The 21,581-nt window shown below is 43.9% G+C and overlaps 6 protein-coding genes across 7 annotated transcripts; 3 read left to right on the top strand and 3 right to left on the bottom strand.

Annotated features, from left to right (window-relative positions):
* The first annotated feature begins 70 nt into the window (after nucleotides 1–70).
* LOC6731523 (1-acyl-sn-glycerol-3-phosphate acyltransferase alpha) lies at nucleotides 71–5,229 on the top strand. Its single transcript, XM_016178626.3, has 3 exons — nucleotides 71–463; nucleotides 3,911–4,121; nucleotides 4,186–5,229. Exons 2-3 carry the CDS (start codon nucleotides 3,946–3,948, stop codon nucleotides 4,823–4,825), a joined length of 816 nt encoding a protein of 271 aa, XP_016024200.1. The 5' UTR covers nucleotides 71–463; nucleotides 3,911–3,945; the 3' UTR covers nucleotides 4,826–5,229.
* Nucleotides 5,230–5,340: 111 nt separating this feature from the next.
* LOC6731522 (beta-alanine-activating enzyme) lies at nucleotides 5,341–9,199 on the top strand. 2 transcript variants are annotated; one of them, XM_039292163.2, is made up of 6 exons: nucleotides 5,341–5,836; nucleotides 5,898–6,236; nucleotides 6,289–6,570; nucleotides 6,633–7,066; nucleotides 7,131–8,434; nucleotides 8,494–9,199. In XM_039292163.2, the coding sequence occupies exons 1-6, from the start codon at nucleotides 5,526–5,528 to the stop codon at nucleotides 8,899–8,901; spliced, it is 3,078 nt and encodes a 1,025-aa protein (XP_039148097.1). In that variant the 5' UTR covers nucleotides 5,341–5,525; the 3' UTR covers nucleotides 8,902–9,199. The 2 variants fall into 2 exon arrangements, with proteins under 2 accessions (XP_039148097.1, XP_039148101.1); XM_039292167.2 differs by having other exon boundaries at nucleotides 5,574–5,735.
* A 46-nt stretch (nucleotides 9,200–9,245) lies between these two features.
* Nucleotides 9,246–12,815, bottom strand: LOC6731521. The gene has a single exon (XM_016179802.3). The coding sequence runs from the start codon at nucleotides 12,813–12,815 to the stop codon at nucleotides 9,378–9,380; it is 3,438 nt and encodes a 1,145-aa protein (XP_016024197.1). The 3' UTR covers nucleotides 9,246–9,377.
* A 122-nt stretch (nucleotides 12,816–12,937) lies between these two features.
* Nucleotides 12,938–17,053, bottom strand: LOC6731520 (DNA excision repair protein ERCC-5). Its single transcript, XM_002078632.4, has 4 exons — nucleotides 16,798–17,053; nucleotides 16,560–16,735; nucleotides 14,333–16,489; nucleotides 12,938–14,262 (listed from the first exon to the last, which is right to left on the bottom strand). Exons 1-4 carry the CDS (start codon nucleotides 16,883–16,885, stop codon nucleotides 12,976–12,978), a joined length of 3,708 nt encoding a protein of 1,235 aa, XP_002078668.1. The 5' UTR covers nucleotides 16,886–17,053; the 3' UTR covers nucleotides 12,938–12,975.
* A 253-nt stretch (nucleotides 17,054–17,306) lies between these two features.
* LOC6731519 (DNA polymerase epsilon subunit 3) lies at nucleotides 17,307–17,928 on the bottom strand. The gene has a single exon (XM_002078631.4). It carries the CDS (start codon nucleotides 17,801–17,803, stop codon nucleotides 17,414–17,416), a length of 390 nt encoding a protein of 129 aa, XP_002078667.1. The 5' UTR covers nucleotides 17,804–17,928; the 3' UTR covers nucleotides 17,307–17,413.
* Nucleotides 17,929–17,939: 11 nt separating this feature from the next.
* Nucleotides 17,940–21,321, top strand: LOC6731518. The gene is made up of 2 exons (XM_002078630.4): nucleotides 17,940–19,024; nucleotides 19,082–21,321. The coding sequence occupies exons 1-2, from the start codon at nucleotides 18,134–18,136 to the stop codon at nucleotides 21,095–21,097; spliced, it is 2,907 nt and encodes a 968-aa protein (XP_002078666.1). The 5' UTR covers nucleotides 17,940–18,133; the 3' UTR covers nucleotides 21,098–21,321.
* The last annotated feature ends 260 nt before the right edge of the window (nucleotides 21,322–21,581 follow it).

The raw sequence follows: 21,581 nt of genomic DNA, 5'->3' as shown, positions 1-21,581 counted from the left end.
ACTTACGATTAAAGCAGTGGGCGGCAGGTACCTAATTGAGGCGTACCTATGTAGGTACACGCCGTGAACACGCGAAGCGAGAGCTTTTTCAATTGCCCGCGGACTCTTGATTAAAGCGGAGGTATTTTTCGAGTGCCGGCACTCTTTCGGCGAAAGCGGATGATTGTTTGAAAATCTGTGCGTACGCGCGTATATTCCTTTAACTAATCAGCATTGATTGCTAGCGCGGTTATTGCTTAATTGCAGTGCGACTTTTGGTTCAATTGAAATTGACTAATGTTCGTTTAGTGGAATTTATTGCACTGCAGATGCTGCAAATTACACTAGAACACACACATACACATCGGCAAAACAACTGTTACGCCTACGCAGCAGCGGCAACAACAACAAAAACAACAGCAGCAGCAACAGCAAGGGAATTAGCAGCAACAATTTTCCACCCATAGAGGGAAATAACTGTTCCGTGAGTTTATACAATTTGGACTGTATTTGTTGTTGTCCTCCCACGTACTTTTTGTCTTTATTATGCTCCTGCTGCTTCTCCTTCTTTCGCTCCTTTACCCTCCCCACCACCCCACTTCTTCCACTTCTTTTCTCTCCCATGCGGTTAGTGTGTTATTCCCGTCCTGAAGGAATAAAAGCAACAGCAACCCCGTGTACATTTATTGTTCTCTCCCCCGATGCACGGAGAGAAATTTGATTTTGATATGTAATCAGGTTCAATGTTATTATTTGGATTATATGCATATAAATAAAGAACACAGGGTTCTTTTAAGATTTTGAATCAACTACTCCATAAACATAAACTCCGTATGAATGATGATCACGAATTTCAAGGGTATAGTTTTATTTTCAGTGTATCTATCATCCTGTTAACCCAAGCTTTGCCCTCGCGCCCTGTAGTTCTCATGAGTGTTACATTTTCTGCCACCAAGTCCCCGTTGATTTTGGGTTATTGGGATTCCTCACTTTTCACAGTTGCCATGGCGCGTATGATAATGAATTTGTGCATTTATAATTCATGAATAGGACTATGAAAAAGAGAATTTATAATTTCATGAATTTTCCGAAATTGGGTTCTTTAAAATGCGTCTATTGGCCTATTTAGGTAGTGATTTAAGAAGTTGTACAGAACGAAAACACTTTAGCGTATGCTCTATCTGGCCTAAAAAGTCTAAACATAAAGATAAAATATAATTGCTTAAGTGAAATAAGCGCAAAGATTGCATTCGAGCTTAATGGTCTGATTAAAGTCCCTTGAAGCAAATGATATGATATAACCACACCGAATCAGTAAATATCTTACCCTGTGAGACTCCTGGTAATTTAATGTTTATACTTGCATACAATTACCCCTAAGAGCACATACCATTTGCCGGCCACATGAGAGTGACTTCCAATTTTGTGTACAATGAAAAACAACTGAAGATTGCTGTCCTAAACATTCCACTCGGCAATTAAGTGCTCGGCAATGATCATTCGATGAGGAAAGTCCAATCAGCAGATCAAATGACTCAAGCTAGGTCTAGTTCCACAGCTTAGAATCAATCTCCCCGTTGACTTTGAACTTGACTTGAAACGCTGACGCTAAATTGACCTGACCGGCAATTGGTGGCTTGTGGGGGAGGTCCATCCAGACCTCAAGTCCGGAATTAAGTTAATTTCCGCGGCCGCGTCACATGCGTAGCAGCTTTGTAACGAAACCATGCCCATCGTTTCCCAGCGTGAAATCATGCCACAATCTTATCAGTAGCCTAAGCTTATGCTGCCTGAATGAATCGATGTTCCGCTGTCGCACACCGAACGCTTCGCTGAGATTGTCGTGCGTCGAACTGATACTGATAATGGGTGTCAAACCATTTACCCCCTTCGCTATATTGAAAGCAGGCGATGCCGGTGGACATTGTAAACAAAAAGTCAAACAAGTGCAGTAGATAAATTAATTTCAGCACACTGTCAGAAATGTAAATTTAAACTTGACCCGTATACAGAGTACAAAGTATACAAAGTATAGAGTACAAAGTATTTTTCTGAAATTTCTTCATTTGAATTACATTCAACCATGTCGGTAATTTTCTTGTCATTCAACCCTCTAGAATAATCACAGTAAAATCTATTCCACAAATGGAGCTAAATATTTCTGTAGTTTCCTATATCATTGCTTATTTTTCGTTGTGTACTAGGAACCCAGTAAACGCAGGGGTATAAACTACGATAAATACGTGGAAATATTATCGCAAAGCGTTTGTTTTCTACAGAACTAATAACATAAGCCATTTATGACCAATTACTGTGCCGCAATATCGAAAATCTAATATTTCCGTGCAAATTAAGTACAAAGTTGGAAGTTATAATATGCTATGTTACACAAAAAATCAATGAAAATCCAAGGAAAATGGCATAACCATTAGATCTCAGCGCTTGATTAAACCCTTATTAGTATCCATTCAACACGTAATTACTCCACAAAAGGTCACGTCAGTATCAAGAGGTTGACATCAATTCAGAGCTTCAACCGTCGAATTTCGTATCTGTAACCATAATTTTATTTGTCTTAATTGCTATTGCCAACATTTAGAAGTCGTTTCGTATATTGTTTACAAGCACAGGTCGTTAAAAGTTACTTCAAGATCGACTAAACAATTGAAAGTAAATAAGTTCTGATTAGACCTTTAGTGCTGGCGTCTGAATTTAATATTGAGATGATGTGGTCATAAAGATAAAAGGATCATGTGATGAATTTTGAACAAAAAATGTACTAATCTCAAGTAGTCTTCTTATGTTTAAAGTACCCTTGGCAACATGCCTAATGAGTTAAACACGCAACTTTTGAGGGTAATTACGTGATTTATGAGGTTGGAGTAATTATGTCCCTATAAAAGTACAGATGAGCTTTAACCTGAATGTCAAAGTTTGAGCTGTAAGTCTCTGTGGCAAAGGTACAACAAATTATTACGAAAGAACAAATATTTTCCCTTAACACTTACTTAGTAGTTCCTCCCACTCCAGCATAACTATTTTTTATTATTTTGTGTAATCTTTTGATCAAGCTGATTGTGTGCGCTTTCATAAAGAAACAAAAGAGTGCTATTGCTATAAAAAGACGACCATAGCCCAAAACAACAGTAATCTTTGGGCGAAAGTACATGCCTCCTTTGTGCGCCACTTAAGCCAAAAGTTGATTACTATTCTGATCTATCGAATCTATGTACTATTCGTCATGGTCTTACCAAGAGCTGATTAAGAAACCTACTCGATCGTTTCGGCTTCTAACAACATGTATCAGCGAGATATCAAAGTTCACTGCCTTAATCCAAACAAAAGCAATTGGACACTTGCTGATAAGCCTTGGGCAATTTCCCAGTTTAAACGGACCCACCTGTGAGGGGGCTCCTCAGTTTTAATTGTCCGATCGGCGGTATCGGACGTGTGCCGACCTTGTTAGGGTCTTTCAAAGGTTTGTTACCAAAGGGATAACGCTCATGAATTTATAATGCAATAAAGCTTTAATCAACCCAACTTCGAGTGCTACTATGTGTGTTCTGTTTGAAAAGATATCGTGGAACAGGGGTATAGAATTTGAAAAAGCATCACATGGTAATTTATTGACCCATCAAGACTGTATGCAAATTAGAGAAAATTGAAAATAATTGCCACAGTAAGGCGCATTTCAAACAATCTCGTAATAGTCAAGTAATAATCCCAGACCTTTCTTAAATTCAATAATGGAGATAAGTTTAAATGAGCTTAGTCACGAATGTTGATTTTCACTTTTAGTTTGTAGAAACCCAAGCATTAAATGTTCAATACAAAGCACTACATTTCGAAATATATTCTCCTAGCTTAAACCATAAATTATTAAGAATTAGTATCAGTACCCATTTAATTTAAATCTTTGTTGTTATTTTAGAAAAAGGATCCATTGCGGTTAAGTGGCTCCCAAAAATGGCTTGCACATGCGAAGTTATTGGACTGGCCTGCGTGGTGGCCTTAATCCTGAGCGCCACGGCCAAGGCTCCCTATCAGATGCGCATGTTCTTTATATTTTTTGGAGCTGGTCTGATAGTCTTTCTGTGCGTGCCCTTTATGATTCTGCGACCGCGAGACTATCGAAATGCGCTGTAAGTAAAAAATACATCACACCCGTCAAGTATCCAAACTAAGTTGAATGTTTTAATCCTACAGTTTTCCATCATGGTGCTTCCGGCAGCTTTGCCGCCTGGTGGGCATAACAATGGAGGTTCGCGGTCTGGAGAATGTCCGTAAGGACCATGGGGCAGTGGTGATAATGAACCACCAAAGTGCTGTTGATCTGTGCGTTCTGGCCTATTTGTGGCCGGTGATCGGAAGAGCAACAGTTGTCTCCAAGAAGGAGGTTCTCTACATCCCATTCTTTGGCATTGGAGCATGGCTCTGGGGAACCCTGTACATCGACCGCTCCCGCAAGACCGACTCGATCAACTCTCTGCAAAAGGAAGCGAAGGCGATACAGGAGCGCAACTGCAAGCTACTGCTCTTCCCTGAGGGCACGCGGAACTCCAAGGACTCGTTGCTGCCTTTCAAGAAGGGCTCATTCCACATCGCACTGCAGGGCAAGAGCCCCGTTCAGCCGGTGGTCATATCGAAGTACTCATTCATGGATGACGAGAAAAAGACATTCCGTCCTGGCCACGCCCTAATCCACATCCTACCCGAGGTGTCCACCGAGAAGTACAAGAGGGAGGACGTGCAGCTGCTGATCGACGAATGCCAGTCCATCATGCAGACGGAGTACACAAAGCTGAGCAAAGAAGGCCAAGCCTTGAGCTCGAAGAAGCAGGCATAGGACTGGATAGGTTACGATCAAACTCAGGTTACATAAAAGTTACACCCAAACGTTTTGGGTTTAGATGTACAATCGATCCACAAGATTTGCCTATCCATGGATGAGATGAATCAAAAGCAACAAAATGCCGATACTTGAGGGACGTAAAACCGTTGGCCTAGTATTAAGTTACACAATATCACTCCATCCATGGGTGAATTTTCGATTAATATTAACTGTTTTACCTCCAGTACATGCATGTGTATGCCCAGAGCTTTTTTCGACTAAGCGAGATAAAAACAGAAAGATAAATTTTACAAACGAAGAAAGCGCATTTGTTGGATGTTTAGCTTTATGCGAATATTGTATTGAGTTATATGTGAATAATGAAATGAGACCTATTTAATAAAACATTTTGCACTGAACAGATTATTCAATTCTTTGGGCCTTTACAGTTTTAATATTGGCTTGATTGGCTACTTTTTTGAATTTTATTATTTCCCGCCAAAAGCGTGGTACACGCCTATCGTTTTCATCCCATCCACAGACGAACAGCTGTTTCGATTGTTGATATCGACTGCCGGCAATACAATTTAATTTTTTACTGATTAAACGTTATGTGTTCTTAGAAACAACACGCGGTATACACATTGCTGCAGATCGAGAGCATTTGTCGGCAAATCCATATTATCACTTGTTTGTTTTGTAAACAAACTGAGAAATGGCATCTGATGGGATAAATCATTCTTCTCCGGACTGGGAGCCTCTGACTCCATCAGATATGATCCCAAGTGAATCAATCGCGGAGCAGCCGGACAAGCTCTACGACATCAACCGAATCCGAGCGTTTAAAGATGTTCCCTTCCTGATAAGGCGCACGGAGACAAAGGACACGATCGTGCCATACGCCGATGCTGCAGATGAGATTCAGGTTGTGATGAATTTTCTGCAAATGAAAGGGGTCCCAGCCGAAGCAGGAATTGCTCTACGAGTCACGGAGCACACGCCGGCTTCTTCTCTTATAATTTTGGCGTAGGGATTTACATAGGTTGTACCATTGCTATAGTATGAAATCACGATTATAATTATCCAGGATCCTCAACAACAAGTGCCACTTTTTTCCCACGGATAAAATGATGCTGTCACAGGATCTGTACTCACAGATGAGCACGGCCGGAGTGGACTACCTCTTGGTCAACAAACATTTGACCGTTGCACCCTTGTACTTCACATTTCTGGGCAGCATCTTGGTGTTTAAAGAGGACTGTAGGCTATATAGGGTAAAGTTGAATTCCGCCGATGAGACTGTACAGACCAAGAAGCCGCTACCAGCCAATATGTGCTACACAATCTCCACGACGGGCACTACGGGAAAGCCAAAGCTCATACATGTACCCTACGAATGCATAGCGCCCAACATAGTGGGGCTCAGGTAAATAACCAATAAAAATACTAAAACCCAAGCTAACCACCATGCCCCCAAGTCAAAAGTTAAACGTCTCCATGGCCGACATCATTTACCTTGGCACACCAATTACCTTCGATCCCTTCGTGGTGGAGTTCTTCCTAGCTCTTCAAAATGGGGCTACGTTACTGACCAGTCGTCACTCTATGAGGGACTCCCCAAGCAAGGTGCTAAATGCCCTCTTCCCCGACAACCTGGCCACGCCCGGAATCACTGTTCTGCAGATGACTCCTTCGCTGTTTCGGCAATTTGGTGCTTCTTCCATCAAAGAGCGAGTGCTAAGCGGATCCAGTTCATTGAGGTGCTTATTGATTTATATAGTTTTAGTCTATTATAAGAGATTGACATATACATTGTTTTTAGAGTACTGCTCCTTGGTGGCGAACCATTTCCCAGTAATGTCGAGCTTGTTACTTGGATGCATCCAAGTGTCCTGATGCAGAAGCACATATGCAACATATATGGAATCACGGAAATATCCTGTTGGAGCCTACTGCACATCGTTCAGTCATTACAATCCCCTGTGCCTTTGGGCACGCCTATCGAAGAGGACACTGTTCTGCGGATTGAATCCGAAGACAATGAAACCTCACAGCAAGGAGAGCTGTTTCTGGGTAGTATCAAGCGTCGTTGCTATATCCCAGAAGTTGATGACCAGGCGAATGCTTCAAAAGACGATTCAGGTATTTGTTTCAGGGCGACAGGAGATTTGGTAACTCGACAGCAGGATGGCACATTGTTCTATAGTGAGAGATCGAACGATGTGGTAAAGCGAGCTGGTAATCGCATTAGCTTGGGTAAGTTCTCCCAAAATGTTCAGTCATTTAAGGTGTGCACAATTAATTTTTTATAAATATGTAGGTTTAATCACCAGAAAAATTCAAAAATGTCTGCCTAGCTCGGAACTGACAACTTGCCTTTGGCTCGAAGATTTGCAGAAACTCATTTGCTGCATTCGAACCCCAGATTCAAAGACTAGAGTTCAGCAGCGGGTCCAAACCTTTGATATACTTTCCAAGGTATCGATTGCCGAGCAGCCAGATAGATTTGTCTATCTGCAACACTTTCCCTGCAACGTACACGGCAAGCTGGACAAACAACAGCTCCTTAAAATGTGCATTCCCCTTGCTCAACCAGCTCAGCAGATATTGAAGAGTTATCTACACGATAGGCTAGAATGTGTGGAAGAGCCTGATGATAACTCTTCGAAAAAGCAGCGACTTGATGACGCCGCTCCCTGTGGCTATGATTTGAGTTTTCGCCAGGCGGGTGGCACATCATTCCATGCCATCACCATTTGCCGAGAGATAGGTCTTCAAATGTGCATCGATGATGAGCAACGCCACTTGTTCGAAATGCTACTGGATGAGAACATTCCGTTGCGCACAGTGCTAAGATTCTTGGACACAGCCAAGTTGGTGGCCAACAATATTAAGCGAAAGAATGTTGAGCCAGCGGTAGTTGCCTCAACCTGCCAAGGTGGCTTGGTTATTAAACGTATCGAACAGCCTGTCCTCAAGCTTCAGATCTACTGGAAGGTCAACTTCGAGAAGTGCATAGACTCCCCAGTGACCCAATACGAGGGACGCTTCATTTGCGTGGGCGCACATTCGAAAATCCTCCGGACGCTTAATCCCCAGACGGGCAGCGAATACAGTGTGCTCAAACTTCCCGATCGTATCGAGTGTAAGGTGACGTTCCTCACCGAGCAGCTGGCAATGGTGGGCTGCTACGATGGATGTCTCTACGGCTTCAATCCGCAAACCGGTGACATTGTATTTCGCGTTGGAATTGGTGGCATGATTAAGTCGCAGCCCATGCTAACCGCCGATGGTCGCCGAATCATAGTATGCAGCTATGCCGATGACTACAATGTCTATTGCTTGTCAGCCGAGCGGCAGGAGGTGCTGTGGTGCCTAAGGATCGGTGAAAAGCCGATCTTTGCGAGTCCTTTGGAGCTGCCGAGGGAACAGTCGCTGATAGTCTGCACCTTGGACGGCAGCTACTCGCGTGTGGCCATTACCGATGGCTCAGTGGAGTGGACGCAGAAATTTAAAGAACCAGTATTCTCAACACCTGTTCTTTTGGAATCCGTGTCCAATATTTTTCTAACCGCGGAAGTGGCTGGGCGAGTCCATGCCTGTCATGTGGGCAATGGCAAAATTGTAAGTACTCTTTTTCTGTTCCCAATTGCAAACATGGTCGTAACAATTTCAATCTTCAGCTGGCTACCTTCAGCACAGAAGGAAACATTTTCTCTTCGCTGGTGGTCAAGACCCCACCGACTTTTATGGGACATTCCTTTGCCGTTTTTGGTTGCATAGACCAACATTTGTATTGCCTGCGATGCAAAACCGGTAGCAAATCTGTTGAGCTTGAGCTGCACTGGAAGGTCAATGTGGGTGCACCCATTTATGCCACGCCAACTTTGCTCACAGTGCAGCCGAACGGACTTTTGGTTTGGTGCGCCGCCACCGATGGACGCGCCATGCTGATGAACTTAAGAAATGGCGAGATTCAGTGGTCGGATAAACTACCCGGTGAAGTCTTTTCCAGTGCATGCTTTATTGAGGACCTGCGTCGTATTTTTGTGGGATGCCGAGACAATTTTCTTTACTGTCTGGGCATCTAGATATCAACTGAAACTGATACATTTCCATTTACAATCATCTTGTTGCTTAGTAGTAAGATAGAAAAGTGTGCCTGTACATATATACCAAATATGCATTGAAGAATTTACAGAGGAATACAGAATTTACTTGTATAACTAGAATTTAATCACAATGTCCAGTTAGTTGTTAGAGAACATACATAAGAAAACGAATGTTATATTTTTTGAATCGCCTATAAAAATTGACTTATTCTTCTTTTAAAACATATAAGTATACACAAACATATTTCTTTATATTATAAAATTTGTTTTGATAATAGCTTTGTTGTATTTATTATGCATTCCTCACACATTCAAATTTTCAATTTTCATTGGTGGTATAAAAATCGCTTTCTACCAAATTCATACAAACTTGTGGTTAGAATTTGATGGAAGGAGATTTCTGTACCACCACCAAAAATAAGACTTGCCCAAGGAATTTGTTCAAATCCTAAGACCTATCTTGCTTTTACATTTTGACAGATGTGTTCTTCTGAAGTATCGTTGGATTCTTCGGAACATTTCTCTGACCAGATCAAGCCGCACCTGCTGCACTGTCGGCAACAAAATGATGTTAGCGAGCATTTAGATTTAGTGCCCTCCAGCTTGTCCTTGATGTCCTCGATGGCTTGTCGCTCGCGGTTCGTTCGCCTTGGAGCTCGAAATAGATCACTAAGTGGTCTTCTTTTCTTGTGAAGCCGCTGCTCCTGCAGGATTCGCTGTTCGCGGTTCTCTCGTTTTCTGGCCAGCTGATCCATTCGTTTCTTATACCGTACTTGAGCCAACAGAATCTCTGTAGGAGTCTTGTCCTGTTTGGCAATGTAGGCTGCCCAAATTTTTCTCCTTGCCTCCAGATATGCTTCATTTAAATCTGTGCGATCCATATGGCAACTTTCGGCGGAAACTTTTGACATTACTTCTTCTTCCGCTTTTTGTATTTCGTTTCTGAATTTCATTTCCTGAACCCGCTTTTCCCTGGAAAGTAACATTAATTGTTCTTTTATAAATTGAAAATTTTTCTCCAGAACCGGCAACATTTCCTCATACTTCTCATCCGTAATGGGTTTGCCGGACGTTAGTATCAGTATGTTGTAGTGCTGAGGATCAGATTTATATTTCTTATAGATTTCCATTTCTTCCGCACTCATGGGTACCTGTCTACCCATGATCATGCGCTCCATTTCCTCCACATTCTTGTCAAAGGCCCTTGACCTCAACGTATCCATTTGCAATCGCAGTAGAGTGTCGTGCATTCGTCTGATCGGGGAAATGTCTGTGCTAGATGCCTTTTTGGGAACTCCTAGTGATCCAATGCTGGTTGGTACTACGTAACTGGACCGAAATGCCCTACTTGACATTATAGACTTTCTGGAACCTGTTTCTGATCGCCCGCCATCGTAATCAATCTTAAACTGCTTGACATGATTGTGTAAGACCTTTTGCATATTGTGAATATAGCGCCACTTGAGAATTTTCTTGCATTTCTGAGCATCCTCTGGCATTATAACATGGGAAAACCACTCTCTATATTTCCCCTGCAAATCGTTCCACACCGCATTTGCCTGATCCGAGGGCTTCATCCTAGAAATCGTTCCCAAAAAAGTGTTTAATGACATTTTTGTAATGTCTAATGTTTTATGATGTGTTCTTGGTTTATCCGAAGCTATTGGCCTATCTTCGAACAAAAGATTGATAATCGTTGTAGCCATTGATGACAAGGGTGGTTGGGAGTCATCCAGTGATCTCATAGAGGATTTTGGCAAAAGTCCGGAATTCACTTTCAGTTTTCCTACTGAAAAGAAGCTTGTTTGAGATAAATGAGATGAATTCAAGTTGGTTTTTATGTCGATATATTTTGATACAGACTTCTGCTTGGCTAGGCTTTCTTCGGATTTATCTTTTTTATTGAAAACTGAACTATGTCTCGTTGGCTTTAAACTTTCCGTTCGATAAGCAGATTTCAATTTTTCGTATGTCGAGAAATGTTGTATTTTTTTAATGGTTGAAGATTTTGAAGACCTATCAAGATCATTCTTTGCCTGACTCTCCTCTCTTTCTTCTGATTGAACATTTTGCAATGAACCGTTTTCTTCTTCTGTATGGTTTTTTCTGACTGTTCTGTGCTTTCCATGCGGCTTTTCCAAAATTGGAAATGTATCCTTTTGCAAGAACTCGTCTTCAATCGCTTCATTGTTTTTTCGGACTCTTCTGTGCTTTCCATGCGGCTTTTTCAAAATTGGAAATGTATCCTTTTGCAAGAACTCGTCTTCAATCGCTTCATTGTTTTTTCGGACTCTTCTGTGCTTTCCATGCGGTTTTTCCAAATTTGGAAATGTATCCTTTTGCAAAAACTCGTCTTCAATCGCTGCATTGTTTTTTTTGACGCTTCTGTGCTTTCCATGCGGCTTTTCCAAATTTAAAAATGTATCTTTTTGCAAGGACTCGTCTTCAATCGCTGCATTGTTTTTTCGGACCCTTCTGTGCTTTCCATGCGGCGCTTCCAAGTTTGGAAGAGTACTCTTTTCTTTCTCGTCTTCAATCGCTGCATAGTCTTTTCGAAGTTTTCTGTGCTTTCCAAGTCGCATTTTCATAGTTGGAAATGTATCTTTTTCCAAGGATACGTCTTCAATCGCTGAAGAGTTTTTTCGGACTCTTCTGTGTCGCATTTTTCCAAGTCGCTGTTTCAAATTTGCAAATGTATCCTTTTCCAAGGACTCGTCTTCAACCGCTGCATTGTTTTTTCGAACTCCTCTAAGCCTTCCAAGACGCATTTTCAAATTTGGAAATGTATTCTTTAACGCGAATTTCTTTTTCAGTTCAGAGGCTTTTCTTTTTTTCGACCTCTTTAGGTCTCTACCTATAATTATTTTTGAGTCGATATAATGTGGTCTCCTCCAGGTTCCCTCCTGTTTTTCTTCTTTATTCAATATTTTTTCGCCAAATGCTATTTTCGGTTGTTTTAAATCTGTGTCAGGAGAAATTTCTTCATCCGCTGTATTGTGTGTTTCGATCTTTTTTCGTGGATAAACTTTAACCTTTAGCCTCGATGCCGGTAAGTTATGAGTGCTTCTTTTTTGAGAATCTTCATATGGATCTTTCAAAAAATCTAAGTTTATTGGGTTTAATTGTTTTGGCCGCACAATGCGTCTATGAATATGTTTTTTACTTGACTTTACATTGAAATCGTCTCCCGAAGCGAATAATTTAAATTTGTTTGTCACCGTGTAGGGTCCTTTTGAGTGCGAAACGTTTTTGTTGTCGTCCGTGTCCTTTGTTGTTTTGACATTCGTTTGAGATTTTAGTGAGTTTAAGAACATCCATATGGATTTATTAAAAGTATATTTTGGTTTGCGTCTCCAAGACCTACTTCTTCTCATATATCGTAAATGGCTTTCCCATAAACTCCTTACAACATTTATATATTCTTGTGCTTCTTTTATGTTGCCTATGGATCGATTTTTCATTACTTTTAGTTGAGACCTTAACATTTCTCCAATATTAAGTTTAGTTGCTTGACTGCAATCGTGATCATTAATTTGCATTTTCAAATTGCTTAACATTTTTTTGAGAAATAAGCTGTGTTTTTTATGTTTGTTTAATTTTCGTAATAGTTTCTTCAGCCTTTTTTCATTCTTTTCAACTTGCAGATAATTTGTTTGAAGTTCACGATTTTGTCGCTGTATCAATTTAATGGATTCAGCCAAAATGGCCCGGGTTTTATGCTTGGACATCATTCGGATCCTGTTAATCAAATTGCCCTCCTTACTCAAAAGATGATTTAGGATTTTTTGCAATTTAAACGCTTTCGTCCTGCGCCTTCTGAAACCCCTCATTGAATGGTATTTGTTATATATACGGTAGGCAGCTGGTCGTACATTATATCGTTTCAAAATCATGTTTAAATTGTGCTTATAGTACTTAGTTTTAATATAAATAAACAAGAAAATATTTAAAAAAACAGACGTAGTTTTTAAAGGTTGCTGTGAAACACTAAATACAAAATGCAAACCTCACTAGATGGTTTCTAGAAAGTTATATTTAATAGATTTGTTAAGCTTATTTCCTATTGGCTTTCGCTGACTTCTTAAGAATCTCTGCCGCCTTGGCTTTGTTGAGGCGCATCTGCTCCAGATCCTTTTCCCTCTGAGGTATAACTTCAGCGCTGCTAGGTATTCGAGGACATTTTTCAGGCTTCGGTACCGACTGCGATGTGGAAGGAAGTTCCCCATCCAAAACTTCCGATTCGGATGCAGCTTTTCGTTTGCCGCGTTTGGGACGGGCAGCTTTTGTCGCGACATCCGCGATGGCCAAATCATCATCTGTCGGCGGAGCTGCCTTTGCACGTCTTGTGCGTGTCACCTTCTTGGGTTTCTCCGGTGTCTCATCTATCTTCCCGGACATCTTGTCGATTGCCAGTTGGACACGTTTGCTGACGTTTGGTTGTTGAACTCGCAGAGCACTCTTTGCCGTAAAGTAGTTGCGTATGGAACCCTGTATCTTCTTCTCGTTAATTTTTTTCATCACGGGCATCAGAATGTCGTCCGTTTTTGAAGTAGTCCAGCCGAAAGATTTTCGCGTGAATTCTCTGATTGACTCCACATCCGGTGTGCCCCAACTAAATGCATCCCGATTGTCGTCGATCGTGGGCGCTAAATATGCCTCCACCACTGCACCGCTGGGAAAACCCTCGTGCAGTTCGATGTTCTTCAGTTTCTTGCGGAGAGAAAGGCGAGCCGAGCTGCCAGGTGGAAGATTGCTGCTCTTGTGTGCTTGCCACCAGTCGCGAAACTTGATTAGCGTTTGAAGCACCGATTGATTGCAGATACCTGGCCCATTCCCATCCTGTCCGGAAAAGGAGGCCAAAATCTCCAGGGCCGTTACAGCACCAATGCCATGAATTCCTGTAGTGTAGTCACTGCCCACCAAACAGGCCAACTGGATCAGTTTACCCCTGTTGCAGTTAAACGTTTGCTCGATCTGTTCCGCCCGGAATTCCATCACGTGCTTGTTTTGGGCAAAGAAGTTTTTGTAGACAGTGCGACCACCAAAAAGCCAGATATCACTGTCATCCGTAATGGTGCCGTGGGTGAGATCTGTGGCATTGAGGAAGGCGCACTGCGCCTCTGCCTCCATGGGAGCCACAATGTACGGGATGCCGAAAAGACGCAGCAGCTCCTGGCAATCGATGCTCATGCGCTGGCTGATGGACATGCCCATTCGGTCTTGCCGGTTCCGCTCGATTTCAAGTTCCTTTCGCTCCTGAGCTAAGTTTGTAGCCATCTCCTGCAGTTCTTCTGAGGTCTTTTGAGATTTAAGAGCCTCTGCTGCATCTTTGATAATCTCCTGTAGGGGTAAAACATTACATGAATAAAGTATTAAGAGACTCCGACATATTAATCAGAACAATACACACCTCAGGATCTACAGTCTTTTCTTCTTCCGGCTCCTTTGGCTCGAAAAGAGACTTCGAGGCCTTACTGGACCTTTTGGTGGGCGAAACTTCCTCATCACTGTCCTCATTCTCATCACTAGCTCGTTTCCGTCCGGACTTTGGGGTTCTTTTTCTAAAGAAGGGCTTCGGGGTCTTGGGTGTTCCCGGCGAAGTTTCGTTAGACGCTTGAGATTTGTCGGGAGTTCGCTTGACCACGTAACTGGTCTCAAAAAAGTCCTTAATCGACGCGTTTTTGCTTGGCGTTTTGTTCGGTGATATTCGATTGTTTTTATTATCGTCGCTGTCGCACAACTCAATTAGCTCTTCCTTCGGAACTATTTTCGAGGATTTCAAGGCACTTTCGTCATCGGAGGATAGTATGATAGGGGCACTATTACTTAATTTCACGTTATCTAGAGTGATGTTTTTAACGTCGGCCATCTTTACTTTTAGCTCATCCAATATAGAACTGATTTCAACCTTTGGTTTTGCTTCTTCATTTACGTTTAGCTGAATATCTTTAACTGCAGCCGTTTGCTTTTTCAGATCATTTAAAATTGAGTCCAGATCGGGTTTGAGTTTAGGTTCTGCAGAAACCGCTTCTTGGCTATCTTTCACTTCGATAATTTCATCAATGAACGGGGAGGGCTTGACTTCATTAGTTTCTTTAATACTCTTATTTGTAATTGGTTTATCTTCATCTTCAGTATCCAATTTTAGTTCCTCGCTGTCTTTTACTTCTATAAAGTCATCGCCTTCGTCATCGCTTATATTTTTCTCAATTTTGTTTGCCTCTCCACCTTCGAAAATATCCGCAAACAGATCATTCGAGTCCGTTTGGCCAGTGATATCAACACAAATCTCAAGATTTTTCTTGCCTTTATCTAGCTCCTGAACTTCCATTACTTCCTCCAAGTCTGAGTCGGTATCAGTATCTACAATCTCCACCTTGTCCTCGATAAGATTCTTCTTGCTTTCCTCAATTGCTTGGGAGAGTTGTTTGCTCTCTTCAATAGCTTGTGAAATAAGTTTGGCCTCCTCAATCGAGTTGTCAGCCATATCGGTCGGGACTGTCGTGATCTCTAGCAACTTCTCAAGGCTTTGAGTGTCATTGAACTGAGTGGCCTCCATGATGTTGCCAACTTCCTCGTCGTTCATTCCGCCGTATTCAATCATATATGCCCGTGCAGGTCCCTTGGCCGCATGGCGCAATTGCTTGGTTTGAGCTTGATTGAGGCGCAACTCTTGGTCCGAGTCGTACTCGTAGTCCTTTTCATCGTACACCTTGGTCTCCTCCATTGACATAGACAGTGCTTTGGCCAAATCCTCATCGAACTCGGTGCCTAGGTCCACACTTTTCTCAACCTCTTTCTTGGTGGAAGTGCTTGGCTTCTCATCCTCCTCAGCGGGTACCTCCTCAATCATCTCCATTTTAACCTCTTGTTTGGTGCTCTCCATTGCTTTCTTTTTAAGATCCCTGACCAGCAGGAATCGTGTATGTTCATCCGAGCTGATTTGTCGGGTGCACTGTTCAATGGCAGTTGGTGTGAGTATGCCCTCCTCATTGAAGAAGTCGCACAACTCTGCATAGGTAAGCGTATGTCCGCCCATCTCCTGTTCCGCCTGCTCTAAGCTTTCCTGAACTGCTCGGCGCTTGAGGAGTCGCTTCATCTGGAAGGAGCAGAAGTCATCGCTGCGGGCGGGCAACTCGTGCAGACGGCCCCACGACGATTGCTTGCGCGTCTCCTTGATGTCTGTGAGGATCTCGTGTCGCACATCGGCTGGCAGATTCCGAAAATGCTGACTCTTTACATCGATGGCCTGTAAGCTAGAGTTGTAAGAATGTCGAGCGGTTGACTCGTCGAAGGAGCTGTCTGAGGCACTGGCACTGGTGTCCTGTTCGCTTTCATCTTGATTATCTTGCACCGCTGCAGCCGGCAGTTCGGGAAGCTTGAACAAGTCATCCTCGTCGTTCTTCTTGGCTGGAGGCGGTCGCTTAACAGGAGATTTCAACAGTAGCTCCGCATTCTTGCCCAGCGCTTGCTGCACTACTTTTTCTTTGGCCAGGGACTGAAGGAGCAAAGCCTGAATGCGATCAGCTTCGTTGCTGAGCTTATTCCTCTGCTGCTGGCGACGTGCCTGAAAGGGTGACGTAAAGAGGATTTCATTTAGAGAGTCAATTTGAGTATATTTCCCTATTATAACTCACAATAGTGTCCCTTTTGAGCTGCGGCACGCATCCATCGAAAATGAAAACCGGTCGCACACGATAGTATAGCAATTTACAGAGACGATGGAATAGACCCAGTAAATGGGCATTACTCAGGGCCGATCCCTTGTTGTCCTGAAAGCCCTTCACAACCTGATGCAACCATATGGATATATCTGCAGGACGAAAAGAACTCCAATCAGCAAGTATTTCATTAGGTGGCGAAATCGATGCTTACCCACTGCTAGGATTTTGCCCTCCAAAGTCTCTACGGGCACTGGCTTGCCGCACGGCTCAATGAGCTTCCACAAGCCCGTGACTCCCATTTTCTACTTAAATATTTATTTTATAAAACATGCAATATAACATTTAACTAAACTTTTTGTTGCGACAAGACGCGCTTTTTTAAACAGCTGTTTCCAGTGCTGGAAAGGAGACGCGGCTATCTATTTGGGATGCGCAATGGTGATTTTCAAAACAGTGATTTTCAGATCACAATCTATAAAATCAAATAATTACTGAAATACCTAAATATCATTCTGACACCTTTAGATACTTTGAATGAAGACGTAAAAAACCAGATCGGACTGGATTGAAATGCCGCATTATTTGAAGGTAAGAGGTATTATTTATTAATTTCTTTCTCTGAAATCCTTGCCGCCACTTACAATCCCAAATTAATCCCACGCAAACGTTAACTAACAACGTAATTTAGCTTTTGAGGAAAGTGACAAAACACAAGTGAAGTTCATAGATAATGCTTATGTTTAATGTGCTTTGTTTATGCTCAATACTAGCTTTGTTCTTAAGGACTAAAGAGGATAATTGATCCGTATAGTTTCTTCTATTCTTAATCACTCGGCGGCTTCCTCTGCTGCTGCGGCGGTGGCACTGGCGTTGGCATTTTCGGCAGTGCTGGAGTCCTTCTTGCTGGCCTTGCTCTCCTTTTTCTCCTTGACCACTTTTCGATAGACCTCAAGATCTTGCGTCAGGGAGGGCACAAAGCTCTCGAAGTCTAGCTCGGTAAGGGTCTGTAGAATATCCTTGGCCGTGATGGTCTTGTGGTTCTGCTTGTGGGCCAACGCCGTCGACGAGGATGTCACAAAGATGGCAAACACAGATGCCGCTCGGGCGATCGCTGCTCTCGCTTCCTTGCTGACACTAGCTGACTCCGGCAGTGCTTCCTTGATGAGCCGGCCAATCACGGCATTTGGTAGGTTAAGATCCTCGATGCGCTCGACCATTTTGCTGCTGCTTATCTGGTTTTACTTGGTGGGCACGTCTGATTTCCCGTCGAGGTTTTTGGCGTCTTTGCTTCCCGCGTAAAGAATAAACAGCTGGCCCACCAGTGTTGGACAAGACCAGCGTGCACGCATCTACACCAGCGATGTGGCAACTCCCCCACTCAATTCTGTTTGCGCCGCCTCGTTCGCATCAATTGTTTACACATTTTTATAAATAACAGCCAATTACCCCGGCTTAAATGTGCACGGAGCGGTTCGGGCCCAACTTGAAGCTGTTCCCCTCCGAACTAACGTGATACGAGTCCTGTGCGTGTGCCAGCTACCACGCACATGGACCAGCAACTGGCGACGCCGCCAAAAAAACGCAGGCACAGCGAGTACCACGATCCAGATTATCAGCAAACGGAAGTTTCTAGCCAGGATGAGGAGGAAACCAGCGCTGAGGCCGAGTCGCCCGGTCAAAGAAAGCGGACCAAGACGGAACAGGCGGATGGGATGCTGCCATTGTCCGACAAATTTCAGCACATCCGGGAGCTGCTTCGTCTGGAGTTCCAGCGCGAAATCTCTCAGAAGGTCGAGCAGCTGGCCGAGATCGACCGACGACTGCTGCAAGGACGACAACTGTTGGACAGGCTACGCTATCAGGTGGTCAGCGAATATTACCGAAAGCAACAGGTCCCTCTCACTGGCGCGGATATCGCGAAGGTGCGTGGCGACAGTCTTTTTGGGGACGACATAGCCGCTCCGCAGCTGCCACTGCATCCAGCCATCAAAAAAATCGTTGGCAAGCGCCCTGTTGTCATCCAGAATCATTTGCCAGAGCGCACGGCGGCCACCTTGGCCAAAGAAACCATCCGACTGAGGAATCCGGCTCATCGTCGTGCGGAACGAAGGCGACAACGAAAGATCAAGGAGCGGGGCATCGTAACCGATCACTCCAAGGACTCCAAAGATCAGCCAGAGCAGGAACATCCCATTTCCGTTAAGTTGGAGGACGAGCAGCCGTGCACCAGCCGACAGGCCCACGAAAGGCAAGTGGAGCTGAATGCCTCGCGGCTGAATAACAAGAACAAGTTCAACTTTGTGGTGGGTAATACTTCCAAGTACATTGGTGAAGACTGTCGAGAGAATGCCACAGGTGGGAATGCTTTGACCTACAAGTGGTTGGTCTATGTGCAAGGCAAAGATCTACCTGAACCACTGGAAAAATACATTAAAAAGGTAAGTGATTCCCAAAAGCGCGTACAGTGTGATTCAATGCCTTCTTGGCAATTCCAGGTGCGCTTCCACTTGCATCCGTCATACCGGCCAAACGACATCGTGGACGTGCACAGCCCTCCGTTTCAGCTAAACCGACATGGTTGGGGCGAGTTTCCGATGCGCATCCAGCTATTTTTCCAAGAGCACTTGCAGCAGAAACCCGTGCAACTAATGCACACGGTGGTGCTGGATAAAACAATGTGTGGACTGCACACGATGGGCGCAGAGACCACTGTGGAAATATGGCTGAGAGCAAAACAGGCGTTAACGAAACAGAAAAGCGGCAAACCTCATCCTCCCCCTGAACAGGAGACTGCACTTCCAGCTCCACCTCTGGCTGCTCCGCATCTTTTAGAGTCTTCGGTTTTCGCGTTTCCTGGAGAGTCATGCAAACCGCGCACAATTTCAATCACTCAAAATAAGGAGGAACTGGATGACAATCTGTTTGCTGGTATCAACAAAATTGAACTCAGCGATGACATTGAGAAAATTGAACCAACTGTGCTGGTTTCCGAGCCCCTGAAGTTAAGCTACAGTCCAAGAAAGCAGCCACCCACTCCGTCAACGCCTCCTAGGACTCAACTTCGTTTAAATGCGGCTCAGGTCACCGCTTCGAAGCCTTCTGTGGTCTATCTGCCAGTAAACGGCCGAAGTCCTAGGCAGGAATCCTTGCCAGAAAGGCAGCGGCTGGAGTTTTCGCCAGTGAAGCACTATCCACCGGCATCTCCGCAGAGAGCGTGGCAGGAATCCTTGTCGGATCGGCCACCAATAAAGCCTGTGCCCAATGGCCATCACCAGGGCAAGAAGAATGTTGTGTTCCAGAGAGCAGGAAAGCTGTACATTATCGATCCCTTGCAGCGCAAGCTTAAGCAGGCTGCAAAGCAACAATCCTTGCTGAAACCACAATTGAGTCTTCTTAAGCCACCGTCGGAAACGCGATGGCATATGCTGCAGTGCATGCAGCACGATCATGGGTACGCCAACATGAGCGAGGTGGAGGAAAAGCCAATGATGTTACCTCCAATAGCAGACACTACCATACAACCGCGACCCCGAAGGCTGGAGCATATCTTTAGAAGTGCGCAATTCCGAAACATGCGCAGTGCTGTGGAGTTCCTGCTGAGCCGCCTCCCGCTGGCAGCGAATGATCAGCAAAAGGAGTATCCGTTCACATGTAGAACCCTCGACGAGTTCCACAATCACACTGCTCTGAAACAGCGTTGCTTTGAGTACCTGCGCGCACGTATCCTACGTCGCTGTCTGATGCAGCACCACAAGCTGCATCAGCTGGACATAAGTGGGAAGGAACACTACTGGAGTTTGCGGGAGATAGTGGCGTTCGCCAGGGTTCATGGTTATACGCCAGCTCTCAAAGATGTTTTACCTGGCGTGCAGGGGAAGAGAAAACAAAAACTGAGCGATGAGGAGCAACTGGCTCAGCGTGTTCAGGCGCAACTAAAGGGCGAGCCCCAACCGCAACTGTCGGCCTATAGCAGTCTCAGCTCAGGTAATCGGCTGGAAGCTTGGATAACCAAGCAATCCGATCGTCTGCTTGGTCATGATCAAAAGATGCGAGATAAGGAGTTCATCGATGTGTTGGGTGTGGACAAACCCCATCCGCTTGCGTCCAGGTTAACTAACTCAGCAGGTGTATCTCTCCAAATGGTGAATCATCGCCAACTACTTTATCTACCTCCGCCGAAGCACTTGGATTCGACCTTGCAGCTGGTCCAGGAAATGTGCAAGGACATTAATATCACACTGGAACCGGAGGAATCTCCGCCTGGCGTTTCCCAGCCACTGGCTCTCTCGGTGCTCGGCCAAGTGCTGCGCACTTTTGTTGAGAAATTGGTGCGCCGCTCCTTGGCGGCGAAACTGCAACAGGAGACTTTGGAACAGTTGCCACCGGCGGCGGCCAATGCTCCGTTGTGTCTCCAACCTCAGGACATAGGCCGTGTCATCAGTCTGTGTTCCGAATTGGATTTCCTGGGAAACAGTCACTTGGGAGTTCCTCCGCTAGAACCACAAATCTAATGTGCAGTGTTGCCAATTGTTTTGAATTTATTTTTTATCAAGTCCGCGTAATAGTTCAAATTCTACTGGGATATTAGTCGATATCTAATTAGAGCCTTGTACTCGTTGGTAAGCATAAATCTAAGCAATAAATTAACTAAATTAATGTCCGAAAAAAGGAATACTGCGTTTTTAATTATGAACGATTACCATATTTTGGAATAAATCATGAGATGAGATCAAGACTTAAATTGTTGTATCAATATAAATAATAATCGTTACAATTGCATATTTGTTGGTAAAATAACACATGTACATACATCTTTAAGTCTTATCAGTTAACTTCTCAGAGTAATATATCTTTCTAGTGCCCCAGAAGTATGCAGTGAAAAGTGCCGTTAGCAAATTGAATAACTGTTAAAGGGCGGTTTTGCATCTCTTAGCATATCCATATGATTCTTTGACCATTATCGATCGCAATCGCATCTCTTTGGGGGCGCTCTCT

The sequence above is a fragment of the Drosophila simulans genome, chromosome 2L (genome assembly GCF_016746395.2).
Source record: "Drosophila simulans strain w501 chromosome 2L, Prin_Dsim_3.1, whole genome shotgun sequence".
In the NCBI taxonomy this organism is placed as follows: Eukaryota; Metazoa; Arthropoda; class Insecta; order Diptera; family Drosophilidae; genus Drosophila; species Drosophila simulans.
Note: the sequence above shows the minus strand (reverse complement) of the source record. Positions and strands in the feature narration are given on the sequence as shown.